Source organism: Anopheles bellator, chromosome 2 (assembly GCF_943735745.2).
Source record: "Anopheles bellator chromosome 2, idAnoBellAS_SP24_06.2, whole genome shotgun sequence".
Classification (NCBI taxonomy): Eukaryota; Metazoa; Arthropoda; class Insecta; order Diptera; family Culicidae; genus Anopheles; species Anopheles bellator.
In genome coordinates this window covers 68,818,325-68,835,975 of record NC_071286.1, presented here as the reverse complement: position 1 = coordinate 68,835,975, position 17,651 = coordinate 68,818,325, and the positions used below count along the sequence as shown (strand labels likewise).

The following is a 17,651-nucleotide window of genomic DNA, read 5'->3' as shown; positions in this document are numbered from 1 at the left end:
GAATCGTCACTAGCGATTCGATTGCTTCTTCGATCTGGCACCAGAACACTTACCGTAGGAATTGGTTCGGGAATCATCGTGCGCATCATCGTAAGGCCCACCACATGGAAGCGCTATCCGATTTCGCGCCCGCCCGCCCCGACTTGGATAGCATTTCTGTAGGTTTCTTTCGTTACGTTAAGGTTAGGGGAATTTAGCGCGGAGGTACTAGCACCCAGCCCCTCTGTGTCGGATAAGCGGAATAAAGAAGGCATCCGTAGACTAAGGCGGTCGAGTAAAAATGGTGTCAAAACTTATTCGTTTACTGTACAGCGCTATAGCAAAATGGACTGGACTGGAACTGGCTTAACCTACTACTACTTTGACTATCGGCCCTCCGGCTCAGGCTAGAGGAGTTCCATCACATTGGTACGGTCGAGATTGTACAGCACGGTCAACACTAGCCACCCGGTGGCTAGTGCGATGGCCAGGTAACGTAGCGATCGGAAGACAGCCCTCGTGCGGTCCGAACCGGGCGCCTCCTTCGGTCGGTAGATCGCGAACCCGATCAGCAGACCACAGATGGCGCCACACACGTGCGCCGCCACGCCGATCCGTGGCTGAAGGTTTCCTTTGGTAAGGCAGTGTCGGATCGAGTACAGGACGTCGCTGACGCACAGTACCAGCACCGCGAGCAGCCGGTAGTACCGATACGACAGGGCTCGGAAGTTCTGCGAAGCGAGCGAAGTGAGAACGTGGTGAAACGCTGTCCCGACGATCCCGACGGCTACTCACCATAGTGATATGTGGGATGTGGCTCATCAGCAGGCAGTAAACCCCGGCCGATGCACCGACCATCAGGGTCGGTTCGAACACGGAAGCACCGAATCCACCGGCCAGGACACCGGCAAAGTAAACCAGCAGCACGGGCCCGTGGCCCTGTTCCGTTTCCAGCGGGAACGCCACCAGGAGCTACGGGGTGGAGTTTCAAGTAAAGGGGGGCTCATTTAACTGGCCGCGCGTGTCCTAGTTTAATCCCCTTACCTGTATGATGATGTTGAGCACCAAATGGACACTGCCGGCGTGCAGGAATGTGTACGTCACGAAGCGCCAGATCTGCCGAGATTATCGAGTGGTAAACATCGTTTCAACGCGCCGGAGGTCAATTCGTTCGGGGATACTCACCTCGTACTGTTTGAGCGGCGAGAAGATCAGCGTGCGATAGATGGCGTCATTCTTGAAGGTGAAGACGATAATCTGAGGGCGCGAGAGAGTGAATTGATATATTGGCGCGCTACGGTCCTTGATACTGTTAATGGGTTAAATGCTTTCTGTTTACGGAAGCGTTGCCCGCTTCTGCGCCGTAAGTGATGACGTGCGAGAAACGATATTAATATGGCAGCCGAGTTGGCCTTCTCGAGAGTCTACACATTTTCCTTTTATGTTCTTCTTCCATTCTAAGAGCGATTGAGGTACGGCACCCAACGTAATACCGTTTAAAACCAAGGCCATCGTTTCAACTATTTCCCACAACGTTTAACGATGAGAATGGTACTAGTTCGTCTCATCGTGAATTCGACCCAAAAAAACCCCGGAAACTCGCACATCGATAGGCGCAGGTCGTAAATTTCATCGACGTAAATTAAATAAAAATATCACGATTCTCGTAAATCTTAAAGAGATGTTTAAAGGACTTCAAACCCCGTGCGTAGGCACCGCATTCGAGGTTTTCTTCCCGACTCCGGCGCGTGGCAGTGAAGTGCCGTTGATTTACGACCTGTTGTTGTTGGAAAAACGCGGAAAACTCAGCCCGGCCCGCCCATCCGATCCGACCCCATCGGTATCAGGTTGCCCGAATCACCGGTCAAACATATCGCCCGAGCCAAGGACCAAGAGTGACGGATTGTTCGTCGAATGGGTCCCATTTATTTGGATTGTGTTTTACGAGGTTTCCCGCAGTTTGGCTGTAAACTATTTTCATCGCCTCGCCGTGAAGCGGGTGCGTCCATAATGTGGCAGCGATTAACCATAACTTGGTTCTAAACGAAAATGCGTTCGCCACGGTTTCGGTCTCGGACCTGTAAATTGACACCGATTCGCCATAGAATCACCGGATCACCGGTGACCGGATCGGTGACTACCGGAACGTCCAATTGTGTCCACCGAACGGGCGCACAAATCATTCGATATTTAGACATCGTTAATCGGCCTCCAACGCGAGGTCCGGTGCATCCGGTGACGTAAGTTTGGCTTACTTTCTCGGCGAGAAGGGAAGGCCGGCTGGCGAGTGCATGCGGACACTGATTCCGTGCAGTTTGATGGCTTTCTTTCCGCTTGTCGCGGGGAAGCCATACCTCGGTCAGGGTTGCCGGTAGCGTTACACATTCCGTTGTTCTACTGACACAATGTCCGAAGGCCAAATCCGTACTTAAATCTGTTCCTTCTTCCTCGATCCGGTGCATTCCGTGGCACAGTTTACGGCACACGTGGCGGCACTCGGTTGCAACCGAATTCTTTCGGTTCCATTGCGGTCCATTCGACAGATCCAGTGATTGTCTCCGTGAAGCTGTCCACTGGGCAGCCGATCAATCGAAACGATTCATTTACCAAACCGGCCGTAAACATTCCCCGTGGACCGTGAGTGGCTTTGGCGAACACTACTGACCCGGCTACGCCCGTGTCACACAATCGATAGACCTGAGGGGACTGTGCCAATATTGGATTTAGTGCCGAGGTTTGACGCCGTTGCCTGCACCTTTGTTTACATTCCCCGTTGCACCGCAAATGCAGCTGCTGGAACGCTGCCTAACCTTTGTCACCGGGGGCAGCGGTCCGTTTCGGGCGCTAGTAATTGACAACATACTAACTCGGGGCGCACATAATGTAGTAGCATAGTTGAGTTTGAAGTTGCCACTTGTCAACCGCCGGCCCGGGCTACCGCATTGCGCGCCAATCGAAGAGATCGCGCACTTCAGGGTCGCCTGGTGGTGCAAGATTTTCCTTACAAGGAAACTCTGACTCCAAGAGGCTCCGGCGCACGTGACACTGTGTTTCGCGCCCGTCTCATCAATCACCCCCGGGGACGCCCCGGTGCATTCTTTGCCCGAAAGCAGATCGACCCTGCTGGCTGGGGTGCCGGAGATTATGCTCCAATGGGGGGGTGCTCTGGCCAGTGCCTGGCCCGTCCATTCGCTTACGGTTCAATCAAGCCTTAGGCTTGCATTTTATTGCAATTTTATTCAATCATTGTCTTTGTCAGTGCCAACCGTCCATAATTACTGTTGCCGAGGTGTGTGGGTCAATGATAAGATGGCCGGGCAAGAAGTCGAAGGGCGCATCGAATCGGATCACAGGGTATAACCCCAGGGTAGGGTGGTCGATACGTAGGGGATGTTCCGAAGTTCAATGGTGAGTGCCGTTTTGAAGGGGAACCTTAAGGCGACCGACAGTAAACGTCAGATGAAGGTCCCTTTCGGTAGACATTATTTACCCTCGAGTGTAGCAGTTCTTTAAGAGCTAACAGCCTTGGGATGGAACAGAAAATTGGGAATCTATTTACACTCAAAAAATGTTTTTCCACAAAATAGAAACCTTCGAGAAATGTCCGTACTTGATATGTTGACAAGGCTGCGTTCAAATATTTAGATCGAAACATCACCGAGGTAACTTCCTCTCAAGTTACTTTCAACAGCCGCCTGGCCATCCCGTGTGGGTTTCCCGTGACTAATACCGGGTCTGCCAATAAAAAGAATCGGTAACAAAGATTATTGTGCGCCGCTCCAAATCGGAACGCACCGACCTGACAATCGACCGGGACACTCTTACTCTTCGCTAATCTTCGATGCAATTCGTTCTGCATCACCGCACACAATGTGCAACGAGCGTAAAGCACAAAGCGCAGCAAATTAAATAAACTAATTACATCGCAACGGACAAAGAACATAAAGTGCTGCGTTCAAGGGTGCGCTCTTGTTTACGGCCGTTTGGCGCGGTTCTTGTTGTTGCTTTACGTCATCAAATCTTCGTCCGATCGGCACAAAATTGATGCTAATTCCGGCTTAGGCCGTAATCATGTCCCCCTCTTGTTTGTTTGTGGGGGCCTTCGTTAGCACATCATCTTACGCTATGATTAAGCACAAGTTTCCAGCTGTTCCGATGGGCTATTTATCTTGCTCTGTGTTCGGTTCGGTCGCCCAAATTCCTTCCTTCAACCGGCCTCAATATTCTTGTTATCGACGAGTGTGAAAATATGGTGCCAACAAGTCTATCGGAAGGGTTCACCGTGCCCTAGCGAACGCGGGAAAACGGCGGAAAACAAATCGTGGGCTTAGAGCTGAACGTGAAAATAGGCGTCCCAGCATCCCGACCCAGCACAAATGCCACACCCTATACTCCATCCTGACGCCACCACGTGGGGCTCTGGTGTGGGCCTTACAGGATGGAATAAATTTTTGACATCGATTTTTCCGACACCACTTGGTGCGTCCGCGAGGCAACGATGCGGAAAACCGTGTCCTTTTTGGGCCCGTCGTTTCTGGGTTAATGGTCCTCGGTATCTCAGCCTCTCTCTCCTGCCCGGGAGAGCCACCGGGAGGCGAGCGCTAGAAAGTGCAAGTGAAGTCGTTTGACCTGGAGCCACGTAGAGGAACGCAAGCCTCGGAGAGGCTGGAAGAAAATCGATTCTCTGCTCGGGATGGACGTTGGAAGAGTTTGTGATGAGTAGGGAACGGGAAAAGTACGAAGTAAGATGGACGATTGATGGAGTTCGTGTTTAGGATTAGAGGAAGTTAAGAATGATGAAAGGGAGAGGTTGAATGCCCACGGGAATGTCACTTGTCTCGACTATGGGTAGGAACTAGAAGGAACTGTTGTGACATTGGAAGTTGATGTTAACAGAGTGTCCCTTCGCTCAAATCACTAGAAACGCCGAAGAAATCGAAAGGTCCACAGTTAAGTTATTTCTTAATTTTGTCTCACTTCAAAATCGCTCAAATCATCAACCTTCGGGCACTCGGTGGCCCGGAACGGGTCAATTTCGCGCCAATAAACAAATCTATCACTCCCAAGGAGGACTTCAAACCGCCCGAAGCCAAACAATCGGACCGTCGGAATCGAAATCGGATGCCGGTGCGAATTGGATTCGGCAAACCCCAAATCCCAATCAAAACTCCAACAGCAAAAAAATCCAGCCAACATACCTGCAGGGCGCTGACAATGAGCAGACTCCACGGGGCGGCCCAAGGACAGCACTGACATAACTGGAGCAGCTTGGCGGCCGTCGGCACGCGACTCTTCGGTTTCCGCTTCCGTCGGCTCACCTTTCGCAGCTTGTCGCAGACCAGTTTGGCGTCGTCCGTGTTACTGCTCCGGCTCGACGTGGTTCCGCCGGAGCTGCCCGTTGAGCTGTCGGTTGACTCTGCGCCGGGTGTGAGCTCACCGGCGCCGGCTTTATCACACTTCTTCGGCGTCCCGCCGCCCCGTTCCAGGTCGATGGAGAAGACACGGTCCGCAGTTTTCGCCAGCAATCGTTCACACTCCAGGCCGGACTCGCCGCCTTCGTCGGTGGCGGAGACCAGCAGGAACGGTTCCCGTTCCGATCCCGCCTGTCGACACTTGTCATTTTCGATCCACGCCCGCTGACAGGTGGCGGTCTTGTCGGTTGGCTCCGTGGCCCGGCGCACCGGAACCACCTTTGCCGGGTTTCTTGAATCCGTCACTTGATTCATGCTTTTTGGAGGATTTTTGGTACGTTCTGTCTTCGCCTGAGGCCCGTCCGACCTATCAACCGCGGTGTTTGGGTCCTTTCCCGGGCATGATACTAATGCTAATTTGGGGCACGATTTGGCAATTAAATCGAACCTTATCAAGGTTGATGCTAAGCCTTGGGCCCCGAGCGGAGTTGTGCTAATATCACGATGAAAGCTGTCAAGGGCGATGCGTCATCGGCAAATACCCCGAGGCACCCCTTCGGTGATGGCCAGCGGAAGGAGAATATGGCACCGATAGGGCTGATGCTGCTAAGGGCTAACACCACTTGGCTCGCCCATCAATCCCGCCACTCGAAAGTAAGTCTGCCACACAATATGCTGCCGAACGAAATGTTTATGTTTTGAGCGCATTTCATCGTTGTCCTGGAACACGGTGGTCGTTCAGTGACCCTTCGGCGGACATCTGCTGATGCCCTCGGCTGAGTTCGACTAGAGCAAAAACACTACAAACGGACGAACCGCAAACACCGTCGAAATCGCACAGGTTCTGGGTGGTCACTGATTTGTGTCACTCGGGAGTCCGTCCGAGGTGGTATTACTGTTTCACTTGGTTGCCTTTAATCGGGCGATAAGTCCTATCGGGGCAGAGGGATTGCACTGCAGCGTATTGGCACTCTCACGTTCGGCTTTCTGTGTCAAATTGACGTCGTTTTTTTGTGTGACGTAGAGGTTCCTGTAAAATGATAAGAGCAATCGAAGGAGATTAGCTCAGATTTGCAATGTTCAATTCCAGTATGAGCTGTTCTTTGTACATCTTGCTCCTAAACCCCGTCTATAGGTAGCCAAAGATACGATCACTTACTACGAGAGAAAGGTTACGGAACGAGAGACTAATTTGTAAAAGTCAGTATAATTAATACGACCCTTGGCCCTTCTGCTTTATTTTTAAAACATTCCACGCAATGTTTACCTAAGCGGTACTAATGACAAAACGCAGTTCTCGGTTCAAGCATTAGGCGGCCTCGGGCAGGATCAGTTGGCTGGATCGCTTTAGGAAGATAATCAATTACGGTCAACTGTTGCGTGTGTCGATCGAGCCGAAACAGATGTGTCCCCCGCGACCGAGAACGCCCGTAAACGGCCCGATATTTACGGACACCTCCAGGGTTCGGCCATTAGTCGGTCCCCGTCGGGGCCTCTTATTGGCCCTACTGTCAACCGGGCGAAAGTAAAAATGGACTTGGGAAGGAAAGAAAAAACTACGTTCGACTCTTCGACAGATCGTCCAACCGGGTGCCGTGGCGCTCCCAAAAGTCAGCCCTCAATCATTGCGCACTCCAAACGGCGGATTATTTATAGAACCTTCATTGCTGTCCCTAAACAAGACGGACGACTGGGAGCGTTCGGCGAGGCGTTTTTTCCTCCCGAACGGAGGGCCTCTGGAAAATCTTGTGACACTCAGATGATGTCGGAGCTGCAGATTGACAACTGAGCTAGATAGCTGTGGTTTTTCGGGTTCGGGCGCTGGTACGGCGCTGTGACCGCAAATTTCGTAACTCCGGTCTCAGGGATGCCGAGGGGGCACCGTTTGCGGTTTGACGACGGCGACCTCACTGACGCACCTGTCTAGCACTGTTTTCGAGATGAATTTATTTCTGCCTCCCCATCGCGCGACTAATGAAGAAGAAACCTTACGCCCTGCGCCCGTGTGTTGTAAATAATGCTCTGCTTAGCATAGTGTGCCCGACGGGCGAAGATCGTTTAGGGGTGCGATCGCCACAAGCGATGGTCAATCATTTACCGCAAACGTTTAAAATTTAGTTACAAGATCCCGTATGCTAAGAAAGGATTTCCCATGCCTCGCAGTTGAAGTGTCACCCTTTTTGGGATACGATCAGCATTCATACGAGCCGGCCGGCCTTGGTGTTGAACCGAACGTATTATAATAATTGTTGCATGGAACGTGTCTTTTTGTCAATGACGACGACCGATAATTATTGGCAGTTTAGCGAACAATTTGTCATTGAGGCAACACCCCGTGCGGTGGGAGATTTTTTGCCCAACCGAAACCACCAAAAAACAAACGCCCATCGCGTGCTGGCAAATTTCGATTTTGTCACGGATTGGGTCACGAAACAAAACCCTAAGCTGCGAAATAATCTCAACGGTTGACCTTGTCACTGCGCTGAAAGATCTGTTTCTTTTGCCGAACACAAAGCCGAATAGTAATGAAAACTGGAAATCATTTCGGTTGATTGGTTACCTCGGGCAGCATTGGGAGTGTACAGTGGCAGCGAGTGCTGTCTCAAAACTTGATAAGACGAATTACAAACATTAAAGACGGCTCCACGCGAAGATAGAGCCCAGCGTGTGCCGATTCCGGCCACTATCAATCGCGTGCAATTTATGTAACATAGTCGTCGGTAAGCGGCTCTGTTTCATCTGCCGATAATGCGGATGGTAGGAAAATCAATCTGGTTTTGCGTAGTTTTTTCCCCGCCCAACTGGCAACATCGCGCTTTTGGGTGGCACCATCGAAACTAATTTGCGTATGTCGCCGAAAGAAAAAACCGAACCAACCACGTGCTAGTTCCGCATATGTTTCCACCGTGGGCTGTGGTAGTTTGTTTGTGTTTTAAAGTGTAATCCTATTAAACTGCCAAGCGACAGTTTACGAAGCTGTGTTCCACCGGCATCGAAACAGACCCCGGCCCCATAAGGAGCCGTTTGCACAACGGAATTGTAAATAAACTTGTCGATCGGAGGAGATAAAATGCGTGTTTTTTGTCCTGCAACTCCGACTGTTTCTATTTTGGTTTCGCACATTCAATCGAATCACGTTCAATTGCCACGCCACGGACTCGAACAGACGCTCACTGGACGCGTATCTGATGAGGTTTTTTAGGGTTTTCCTTCGTCCTAATTTGCTACCAGAAAACATCGGCACGGTGCCAAACCAGACCCGACCAGACCACTGGGAGTTCAAACCACGCACGGACGGGATTTTGCTGCTTTTCATACGCTTTTGGGCATGGCAACTTGGGGCCTCACAACACGATCAACACGAATCGATCACCGATCGGTGATGTCTATGTAGCGATCACGTATGCACTTTTCGCTAACCTTTCGTCTCTGTGGCAACCAAACAAACACCTTTTTCGTGTGTAAATTTCTTCGCCTACTACGCTGCGAAATCACAACAAGTTTGTCGCGCGGAAAAGGAATTTGCCGGTCCGCGGGGGTCGCTAGTGGTCCGCACTAGAACAGCGACCGGCGTAGACTAACGCGATCCGCACCGTGGTGCCGGAGCAGGGCCTAGTGTAAATCTGTGCCGTTCCATCGATCGGCCTTCCGTTTTGTAGCGCGCGCGTCGATGTCTGTTGCAGACGATTAGTTCGCGGGCATTGAAAAGGGATCTCGCGCTGAAGAAGGACAACAACAGTGTGTGTGTCCCGTTGCCGGTTTGTTTTCGGAATTGTTTTTTTGAAACGACAAAACCATCTCCGATTGCGATTGGGTCGCCTGGAAAATCAATCAAAGTGGCCACGCGTGGTCGTCTAACGCGCGTAAGTCATTTGTGGCAGAGCCGGTTTTCCCACGGGCCGCGTTGACAACCGCGTGGCGCGAACATTTCCGCGTGCGGCGCAAAGAATGGCCTGCATTTTTCGAAGACGCACTCGCGGTTCTTTGGGTTAAAAATACATTTCAATTCCGTGGCCGCCGGTGGAGTTCAGAGTCGCCTGGGTGCCGGGATGGGGACCGCTGGCCGACGGGCCTTATGCGCTGGGGTGGGACACTTGGTGGCAACTGTATGCCATCGGCCACCAGAACCGCGCACACCGGAAACTCATCGCCATCATTCGCCGGCGTCGTGGGCGATCATCGTGGGAGATAGGCCGGCCACCGGGGTGATGTGCAGTTGCTGCAGTCATTAAGGCGGCAAACGGATTGGGAAAGTGTTTAACGTTGCGTTCTAAATGCCGGGCAAGAGGGGACATTTTAGCTCCGAGCCGAGCTGAGCTCCGTTTAATTGCGCGGCTCGGAGTTGAAAGGGTTCTTTGCGTTATTTTTGGACCGAGTGGCGAACGCTTTATGTGCTCCACTGCGCGAATTGCCCGGTGACTAATTGACAAGTAAACAAAGGCATTCAAGTTAGCGCCCGACACTGTGATTGTTGTAATCGAGTCGCATCCTGCAGGCCAGACCCATTAGGTGACGATCGCAGCCGACATGCAACCGGAGACATCTCGTCCGGCGTCTTGCTCTGCCGAGATGACTAATTGAGCAAACACTGTGCCGTTTTAACCGTCTTACTGTGAGCTGATAACCGAGAGCAGGTTCCGGTTCGGAAGTCACGAAGAACCGGCACGGGCCACAATAAATCTCTAGGGTGATCGAGCCCGTTGACAGCGACGATCGGGTGGCGCAAATCAGCGAAGTCAGCGACTGCCAATGAGGTGCCACTGATTTATCGCCTTCCGTTTCCCTGTTCGCGCTAAGCCTTCTAACGGGGTTTGCTGGACCCAAAATGGTGCTCCTTTTCCGGGCCCCTTTGGTGCTACTGAAAGTTTATGTTCTGACAGTGTTTTCGGCAATTACCGGCACCTCGATCGGGACCCCTCACAGGAACTGACAAGCCGTTACCGTGCGCCTTAGTTTGGGACAACCGTTTCATTATTCCGATCAAATCCATCGTCCAGCGGTTAAGGGGCGATCGGACACCGACTTCCAGCTCCCAAGATGGAACCGCACGCCAAATGGTGCGGCACTTGTCTGGCGCCTCATCGATAAGAGGTGACGTGCCAAATCCTCCCGAACGGTTCGTTGGTTTTGGGGGGTTTGTTGTTCGATCAACAATTCCGGCCGATCGGGCGTATTTATATTGATACACACATTGTTTCCTCCGGTCTAGCCGACATGCCTCGTGGCAATTTACGATTCGTGACACGTTCCGTGCGGTGCCGTGTTCGCGCAGTTCGTCGTAACTCGCCGTCAATGCGTCATCTGCCGGCGATCAGCACAGAACGGTGGCATTGTTCATCGGACCGGGGCGATTGTTTTGCTTCCATTTGTCCTGGAACATTTTTATGCGATCATTCGGAGCGGGCGTTTATGATGTGCCCTTGGAACCGAACGGGTAGGATGCGCACAGCATAACATAACATAAGTGAGGCAGTTAAACTAGTGATCGGGATTGCGGACGGAATCGAACCCTGAAGGACCGTGATGCAACACGCACCGTCCGACCGCGGAAGCTTCTGGTTTCATCAATCTCTCCCTGCACGTGACCCAACTCGGCTGTGTCGGACATCGATGATGAAGATGGCTTAATGTGGTGGACTTTTGTGGCGTTCGTGCTCGAATTTTCCACCCAAGACAAGTGGCACGTGCCGAGACAGCACGACGGCTTCCTGGCGACAGTTTGTCTCCCGTGCACTTCCTTCCTGCGGCCCCGAAAACAATCAGAAGGGAGCCAGGCCGGGTGATTGATGGGTGAGAAGACGTATTCCGTAATCCGCATTAACGCCCCCCGGTGACAATCTGCTTCTGATTGAAGTCCTAAATTGATTCAAGTGAGCAGGCTAATGGTGTAATATTTTTAAAAACCTTTGGTGGTCTGCCATCCCGGTTGGGATCGACCATAAAAATCCCCGTCCCCGACTTTGACAGGTGAAGACATAAAAAAACGGAAACACTTCCCCATCGAAAGGCAACCGCGAGTCCGTCGTAGGAGTTGGAAACACAAATAAACACGTGTATCTTGTGTCCGGAAAACATCTCAAAACGCTGTGCTGTTCGGGAAAAAAAACGATATCTAAATCAGCACCGGATCACATCGGAACCGGCAACGAACGGACGAAGATCCAAATTTAGAGGCACTTCTTTTGCCATTAACTGCGTGTCTCGCTGCCCACCGCACCGGCGCGGAATCTGCTGAATTGAATTCTTGGTAGAACCGCTAACGATGTACTGATGAATGTTTACACTACCTAGCGGATGCCGGCCCGTGATGCCGCAGCTCGTGCGGAAGAATTGAGAATTCCCCTGTCCCGGGCGGGCCTATTCCCAGCAACGCACGACGTGAATCACAGGGCCACAATCACTGCACTGAACACCCACCCTTCGCGCACGTGGAGCAGCCGGCTCCTTTGAACCACGAATCCCGTGACCGGACGCGGCAACGACCGGACCGTAACTGATAGCGATAGAGCGTGAGAGAGCGCCGGGGTGCAATGGTGCTGCCTACCTTTCAGGCGCGCGCGCGCGCGCACTGCCTGCGTGTCCTGTCCCCGGTCCGAGCCCTTTCGCGTGTGCTGTTGAACGATGAATGAACGCGTACGCATTCCGGTCCACATTCTCGCTCGTCAGCTGGGGTTACCATGGCAATATGGCGCCGGATGGCGATGAGACGCAGGTTCGGGCAGGAGTTTTTTTAACGCCCATCCATTCCCATGTTTCACAGATTGCTCCGGGGGCCCCCTAGGGCAACGGCATTGACCCGGCGCCGGTGCTCGAGGGGACGAAATTTGTCGTACAGAGTGGAATTATTTTATTACCATCCAGCAGCAGCGGCGGCGCGGCAGCGGCAGCTGCTGCACCATCCAGACAGGACCTGCCGTGCGTGAACCGCGCCCTTCGACCGCTTGATAACGCGTTTGTCACACGCCGGGTGGAGTGGCAGGTTTGCAAACAATGCTACAACAACAACAGGCCTCCGGTCCGCCCGTCGGCCGAACCGTCTCGCGATGGGCGTTATGATTTGAGGGTTGTTGCACTCACCGCTAGGTAAATGCACTTCAGATTTGCAGCGGCATTCTAATGGGCCACTGAAAAAAAAACTCTCCATAACTAACGGCTTACGCATGATGCAGTTGGAACCTTAATTGAGTTACCTTATTCGAATCCGCTCTAACGTTATTGTGCGCCATCATCAACCATCGACGTCGTCGAATTCTTCTATTGGGGAGGATTTTCAATCAATACTCCAGTCGAACGTCGAGTGCGTGGCGTTTGCTGGGGTAGCCGTTTGCCTACCGGCACCAGAACGGTTCGGGACGCCACTAGAGAATTCATTATCAAATATGAGTTATTTGCTGTGGGAACGGCCGACGGGTCCTCGAAGGACTCTCGGTTAGGGTTCGACGGAGAGCTGCAACAGGAAAACGCGCGATAAACACGTTTGTCGTGTGCATCGGTGAAAATTTAACTATGAATGGTAGTCGGCCAGGGGTGGATTTTGTTTCCTGTGAAAATAGTAAGTAATTGTTTGTAATTAACCTTTTTGGGGCAGCAGCGTTGATCGTTCCGGTGCGTCAGCTTGTGTTAATGGTTATGTGAGTGCGAATGAAATTGATCCGAAGGGACAGGGAACTGTTCGCTAAAGCTATTTTATGTGAAAAACTAAATTGCTTGAATAATTTATTAAGGCCTTTCAGTAAATTAGATAAAATTTCTCCTTAATCAGCGAAGGAAATAATATTTTGTTTCAAACGAGCGGTAAACGAACTTTCGAACGTGTTCCAATCCTTTTGCACTACACTGTACAGAGAGCTTCGGGAAAGGCGCTTGCAATGTTTGCACCGTTTCACAGACAGATGGCGCTGCAGTCGAGCTTCGCACGGTTAAATTCAAAACGAGAGAAATCAGGTTCGAACAAAAAACGGAAAAATATAACTTCGTGTGGAACAAGTGTGTTTATTTATTATAGTGAATAAATTGCTATCAAATTCGGGTCACATAAAAATTTAATAACTGCGGGGACAGACGATGCGTAATGTAATGTTTTTGGCATTACAGACTAATGCCAAACTGCTGCGCTGCTGTCAAAACGTTAATGGGTCGGCCGACCGAAAATCCGACCGTAAACACTGTTTGCACACGCTTTGTCTGTAGTCTGAAATCTGTAGTCTGTAGTCTGAAAAAATAGTCGGAAATCATTTTATTTCTCTTCTATTTCTATTTTCACGGACCAAAAACACGGACCTAAACACGTTTGTTTTCAGAAATCGATTCCACCTGCACTGGGGAAATCGTGGGGAAAAACAAATAAATAATTTGAGGACAGTGTACCGCAAAGAATCGGAGAAAGTGAGGAAGTCGGCAGCATCAGGGTCTGCAGCAGATCGGATATACAAGCCATGCTTGTGGTATTAAGATATGCTGCATTTTCTGCGGGATCAAGAGACCCATTCAAGGGTCATCCTCATATAGTTCCTCCAATCGTTTGGTTCGTCTTCCAATTCACGCAAAAGTTTAACGTGAGAATAATGGCTTCGCTTTAAAAGCCGTTTCCTCGACTACTGTACGTTCTTTTTTTCGCTTTTTAACCGAAAAGCACAATGGTAAGGCAAACCAACACAGTGTTGCTTCCATGGCTGTTTCCATAATACTGACAACGGTAGATCCGTTGCAAATCGTTATGAAAAATCGTAGCGTGTAGACGCTCCACAGATAGCTACGATAGAAAGATTTGACACAACGTAGCGATGCATCGTAGCGTCTGGATAGGGTTTAAAAGCTGTTATTCCATGTACGCGACGGAATTTTGGCCGGGTCAGTGGGTGATTGAAAATATGTGAAACCATCGCCAAGGAGTGCGTGAATTGTTTTGATTAACCCCACGCACCCAGCGTGATAAGGCGACCGCGTGATTGAAGCGAGATCGGTCGTTTCGCCAATCATTATTCGATAAGAACCCGTTCCGTTTGGGCCAGATGACGGGCGAATCGCGCGCGTACGCATCTGACAGCAGCCCGAACAGTGCGGCACGCACACACCGAACCGTGGCGACCCGAAGCGACCGGCAAACCGTGTACGGACACGATTGTTTACGTTGCGGCGCGCTGGTGTGCGTGTCGGATCGGTTTCGTTCCGCTTCGGGTGTGAATCGGGTGGCGATGTTTTCGGTCGTGGCGATGTTTTCGACCGCGCGGCGTTTCCTCGAACCTTTTGTACGCACACACGCACATTCACCGCCAGCCCGCAGAAGTCGCACGTTGCCGCGCCGCGGAGTGAAGTGCGGTCCTCGTTCATCGGTTTGCGACGAAACACGCGCGCCGGGTGCTTCAGAAATAGTAGTGCAGAGAACTCCATTTCGACGCAAATTTTATTCCGCTTCAGTAATTCGCGTGTTTCTTCTGGAGCGGGTGTGAAACGGCATAAAAGGTTACGCGTTTTCTGTGTGTGCTGTGTACGTGCTTCCTTCGGCTACTTCTTGTGTGATCTCGGATGCGCCATTCGATCCACTTTCGGTCCTATCAAGTGTAAGTTTGTGTAAGTAGAATCCGCTCCGGGATTTGTTTGTCGCAAACACAAGATCGAGTGCGTGGAGACAGCAAGCAATGGCGCCCGTGTGTTGATGCTAGAAAGTATTGCGCCCGGAGCGATACAATGGAAGATGGCTCTAGAATAGGCCACCCGTGCAGCGAAACAATAGCGCAACGCTCGTCCGATCGCAGCGAAGCGCGATCGTTCGCTTAACCGGCCGACTCGAACGCTCCGGATTGGCCTGGGAAAGGTATTTCTTTATTACCGGCCGCGGCCATTCTTGTGCCCCTTCGCTCTGCCGTTGATCGTTGTTCGTTTCATTACCTGAGGTTTCGTTTTTCTTCCATCCCCCGCCGTTCTAGGCTTTTGTTTTTCCCTTCTTCTTGCCGCGTGTTCTACACAACCGTGTGTCCGAGAGGGGCCTGTGTTAGACCGCACCGCTCCTCCCCGTACCCTGCCCTGCACTTTCTCAGCCACCGGCAGCATCAGTTCGCTGGTATTGGTCGGACGCCACCGGACAGAACGGAGAGTGAAATAGCGCAGAAACGAAAAGAAATGCGGTGCGCAATCTAATTAACCCACCGAAGGCCGCGGGCGGCCAAGAAGAAGAATGCATCGGGGCAGGCGGAGCGGAGATTGGTTGTGGCTTACATCACCGAGACCGGCACCGTGGAGAGCGCGTACAAATTGTTGGGTTATAAATGAGCTTCTATTTCGTTCCGCCTCGTAAAAGGAGTGGTCATCTCCCTGCCCCTGTCGCTGGTTCGGATGGGTAAATTAGTCATCTTTCATGATCATGAGCTTCTCGGGTCGGCCGCCTCGCATCATCTTTTCGGGAATTGAACGATCCAATCTTTGCCTCGTAATGAGAATCGCCAGGCGCCCGGGTTTAACGGTGTAGAGCTGCAAATGGCTTCACGTCGTCCGCGATCGGTAATCTGCAGCCCGGGGCCACTGGTGCTGGTGTGCGTGTGGCGTTACGCACCCGGTGACAGTAATTAATTGGTGTATTTGTAAACTCTGATCCGCTCCGCTGTAAGGCCCGCTTTGGCCCGGCCCGTCTCGATCGGTCGTGAAACTATGAACCCTTTCTTCTCTGAGTGGCGCTTGCTCTTCTCATATTAATACTTTTTTTTCGTTTTGCCCCTCGCGGATGGATGGACAGGACACAGGACTGGACCTGTTTTGATGACGCGCTCACGACGGCCGCCGATCAAATTCGGTTGCATCGGGCGTCGGGCGTCGGAATGGATGTATCGTTTGCTTATCGCAAAACCGGTTTTTAACCGACCGACCGGCGTGACGTCCATTGGCGGGGGCACCGATCGATCGGTCACATGCCGGTGGGGAAACAGGTTCACCGGAACGACCGAAGGAGTTTCTCGGGTCTCACGGTCTCCTCACGGCTTTCGATTCGATGGCGATCCGGCCGAGCCGGCCGTGTTCTGAGATTATTGTGCTTTGCGTCCCTTTCGCTCGGCTCTTATCATCCACCGGTCCCCGTTTCGTGCGCTCTCCTTCTGCTCCATTTACTTACGGGCGGGAAAAAGAAGAAGAAACAAACCCCTTATTCTTGGTCCTCTGGCCGGTTCAGTGGGACGAAATTGGAATTTTACATTTATGACATCTTAATGGCAGGCGCGTATCGGGGCAGGATCATAATTATACGCCGTTCGCCTCTCGATTCTCGGGCGGTAATGCCGTGCAATTAGGAGTGTTTATTTTCCTTTCTCTCCGTGTGTTAATGTTTGTCAACTGGTCCTTAATGTTCACTAAACACCGATCCGCGCGGAACGCAATGATTGTTTGATCAACGGGAACGGGCAAACTCGGGCGGACGCGGGAAATGTAAACAATATCAGAAACCGACACGTATCATCATGATAATGCTCCATATGTGTCTTCGCGCACTAACCTTAATCGTGCTGTAAATTTATTCTCCTTCAGAAGTGTAAAAATAGTTGCACAAAAGTGAGTTTGTCTAAACAAATAACTGTGGACACACTCGGCCAGTCAAGCTGCCAACACTCTGCGGGCAGGATGCGTTCCATCCAAGCTTGATCGTTGCCTGATCTTCTGTCGTTGACCGACATACATTTTGCGATTAAAGCTATTTAAATTGTCAGCTGCACTCAGCTGCATTTATTTTCGTTAGCTCGGCGCACGGTGTCTGCGCGATGTCTATTCGCGTGCCGCTGGGCGGTGCGCAGCCGTGTCGGTCCTTTCCGGCGCTTGCCTTCTCTCACTCAACAAAAACCCCGCGAGGCACTTCACGCACATTCAACGCAACGCATCGGCTCGGTACGGATCGCCGGTATCGCTAGTCTTGATCGGGGCTCAACGCACTGCTTTATCCACCGGCCTCTATTGTTTCGCATTTAACCGCATTTCATTATGTTTTTTTTTTCTCTCTTGTGTTGTAGGACGAACGTGCCAACAGCGAGTGTCGCATCGTTTTCGCATATGTTTCATCGGCCTGCGTGAGCCCGCGGCAAGTGCAGTTCCGGTTGAAGAAGCGATCGCGTGAGTGAGTCACGGATCTGTACGCCGCAAAAATAAACCCCAGCCCCGAGTGGCACCAGTCACCGAGCGCCGTTTTTGTAAAGCAAGTGCTTCGCGAGTGGTACGAAGATCGGAGAAAAGCGCCCGTCAAGTGCATCGCATAAGTCTCGATTGCGCTCGGATCTCGATCGCGGA

General features: G+C 51.6%; 1 protein-coding gene across 2 annotated transcripts; it reads right to left on the bottom strand.

The window, feature by feature from the left end:
* Positions 1 to 291: 291 nt before the first annotated feature.
* LOC131209580 (rhomboid-related protein 2) lies at positions 292 to 11,754 on the bottom strand. 2 transcript variants are annotated; one of them, XM_058202676.1, is made up of 6 exons: positions 11,678 to 11,754; positions 5,178 to 6,420; positions 1,165 to 1,236; positions 1,024 to 1,095; positions 775 to 951; positions 292 to 710 (listed from the first exon to the last, which is right to left on the bottom strand). In XM_058202676.1, exons 2-6 carry the CDS (start codon positions 5,703 to 5,705, stop codon positions 387 to 389), a joined length of 1,173 nt encoding a protein of 390 aa, XP_058058659.1. In that variant the 5' UTR covers positions 5,706 to 6,420; positions 11,678 to 11,754; the 3' UTR covers positions 292 to 386. The 2 variants fall into 2 exon arrangements, with proteins under 2 accessions (XP_058058659.1, XP_058058658.1); XM_058202675.1 differs by lacking the exon at positions 11,678 to 11,754 and adding an exon at positions 8,811 to 8,930.
* Positions 11,755 to 17,651: the final 5,897 nt, after the last annotated feature.

Bases quoted from the DNA above. Each gene is read 5' to 3' on its own strand.
- LOC131209580 (XM_058202676.1), bottom strand. From the start codon at position 5,705: ATGAATCAAGTGACGGATTCAAGAAACCCGGCAAAGGTGGTTCCGGTG. The intron at 1,096-1,164 runs GTGAGTATCCCC...TAATCTCGGCAG, and splicing joins CGCCGCTCAAACAGTACGAG to ATCTGGCGCTTCGTGACGTA. The intron at 952-1,023 runs GTAAGGGGATTA...TCCACCCCGTAG, and splicing joins TGCTCAACATCATCATACAG to CTCCTGGTGGCGTTCCCGCT.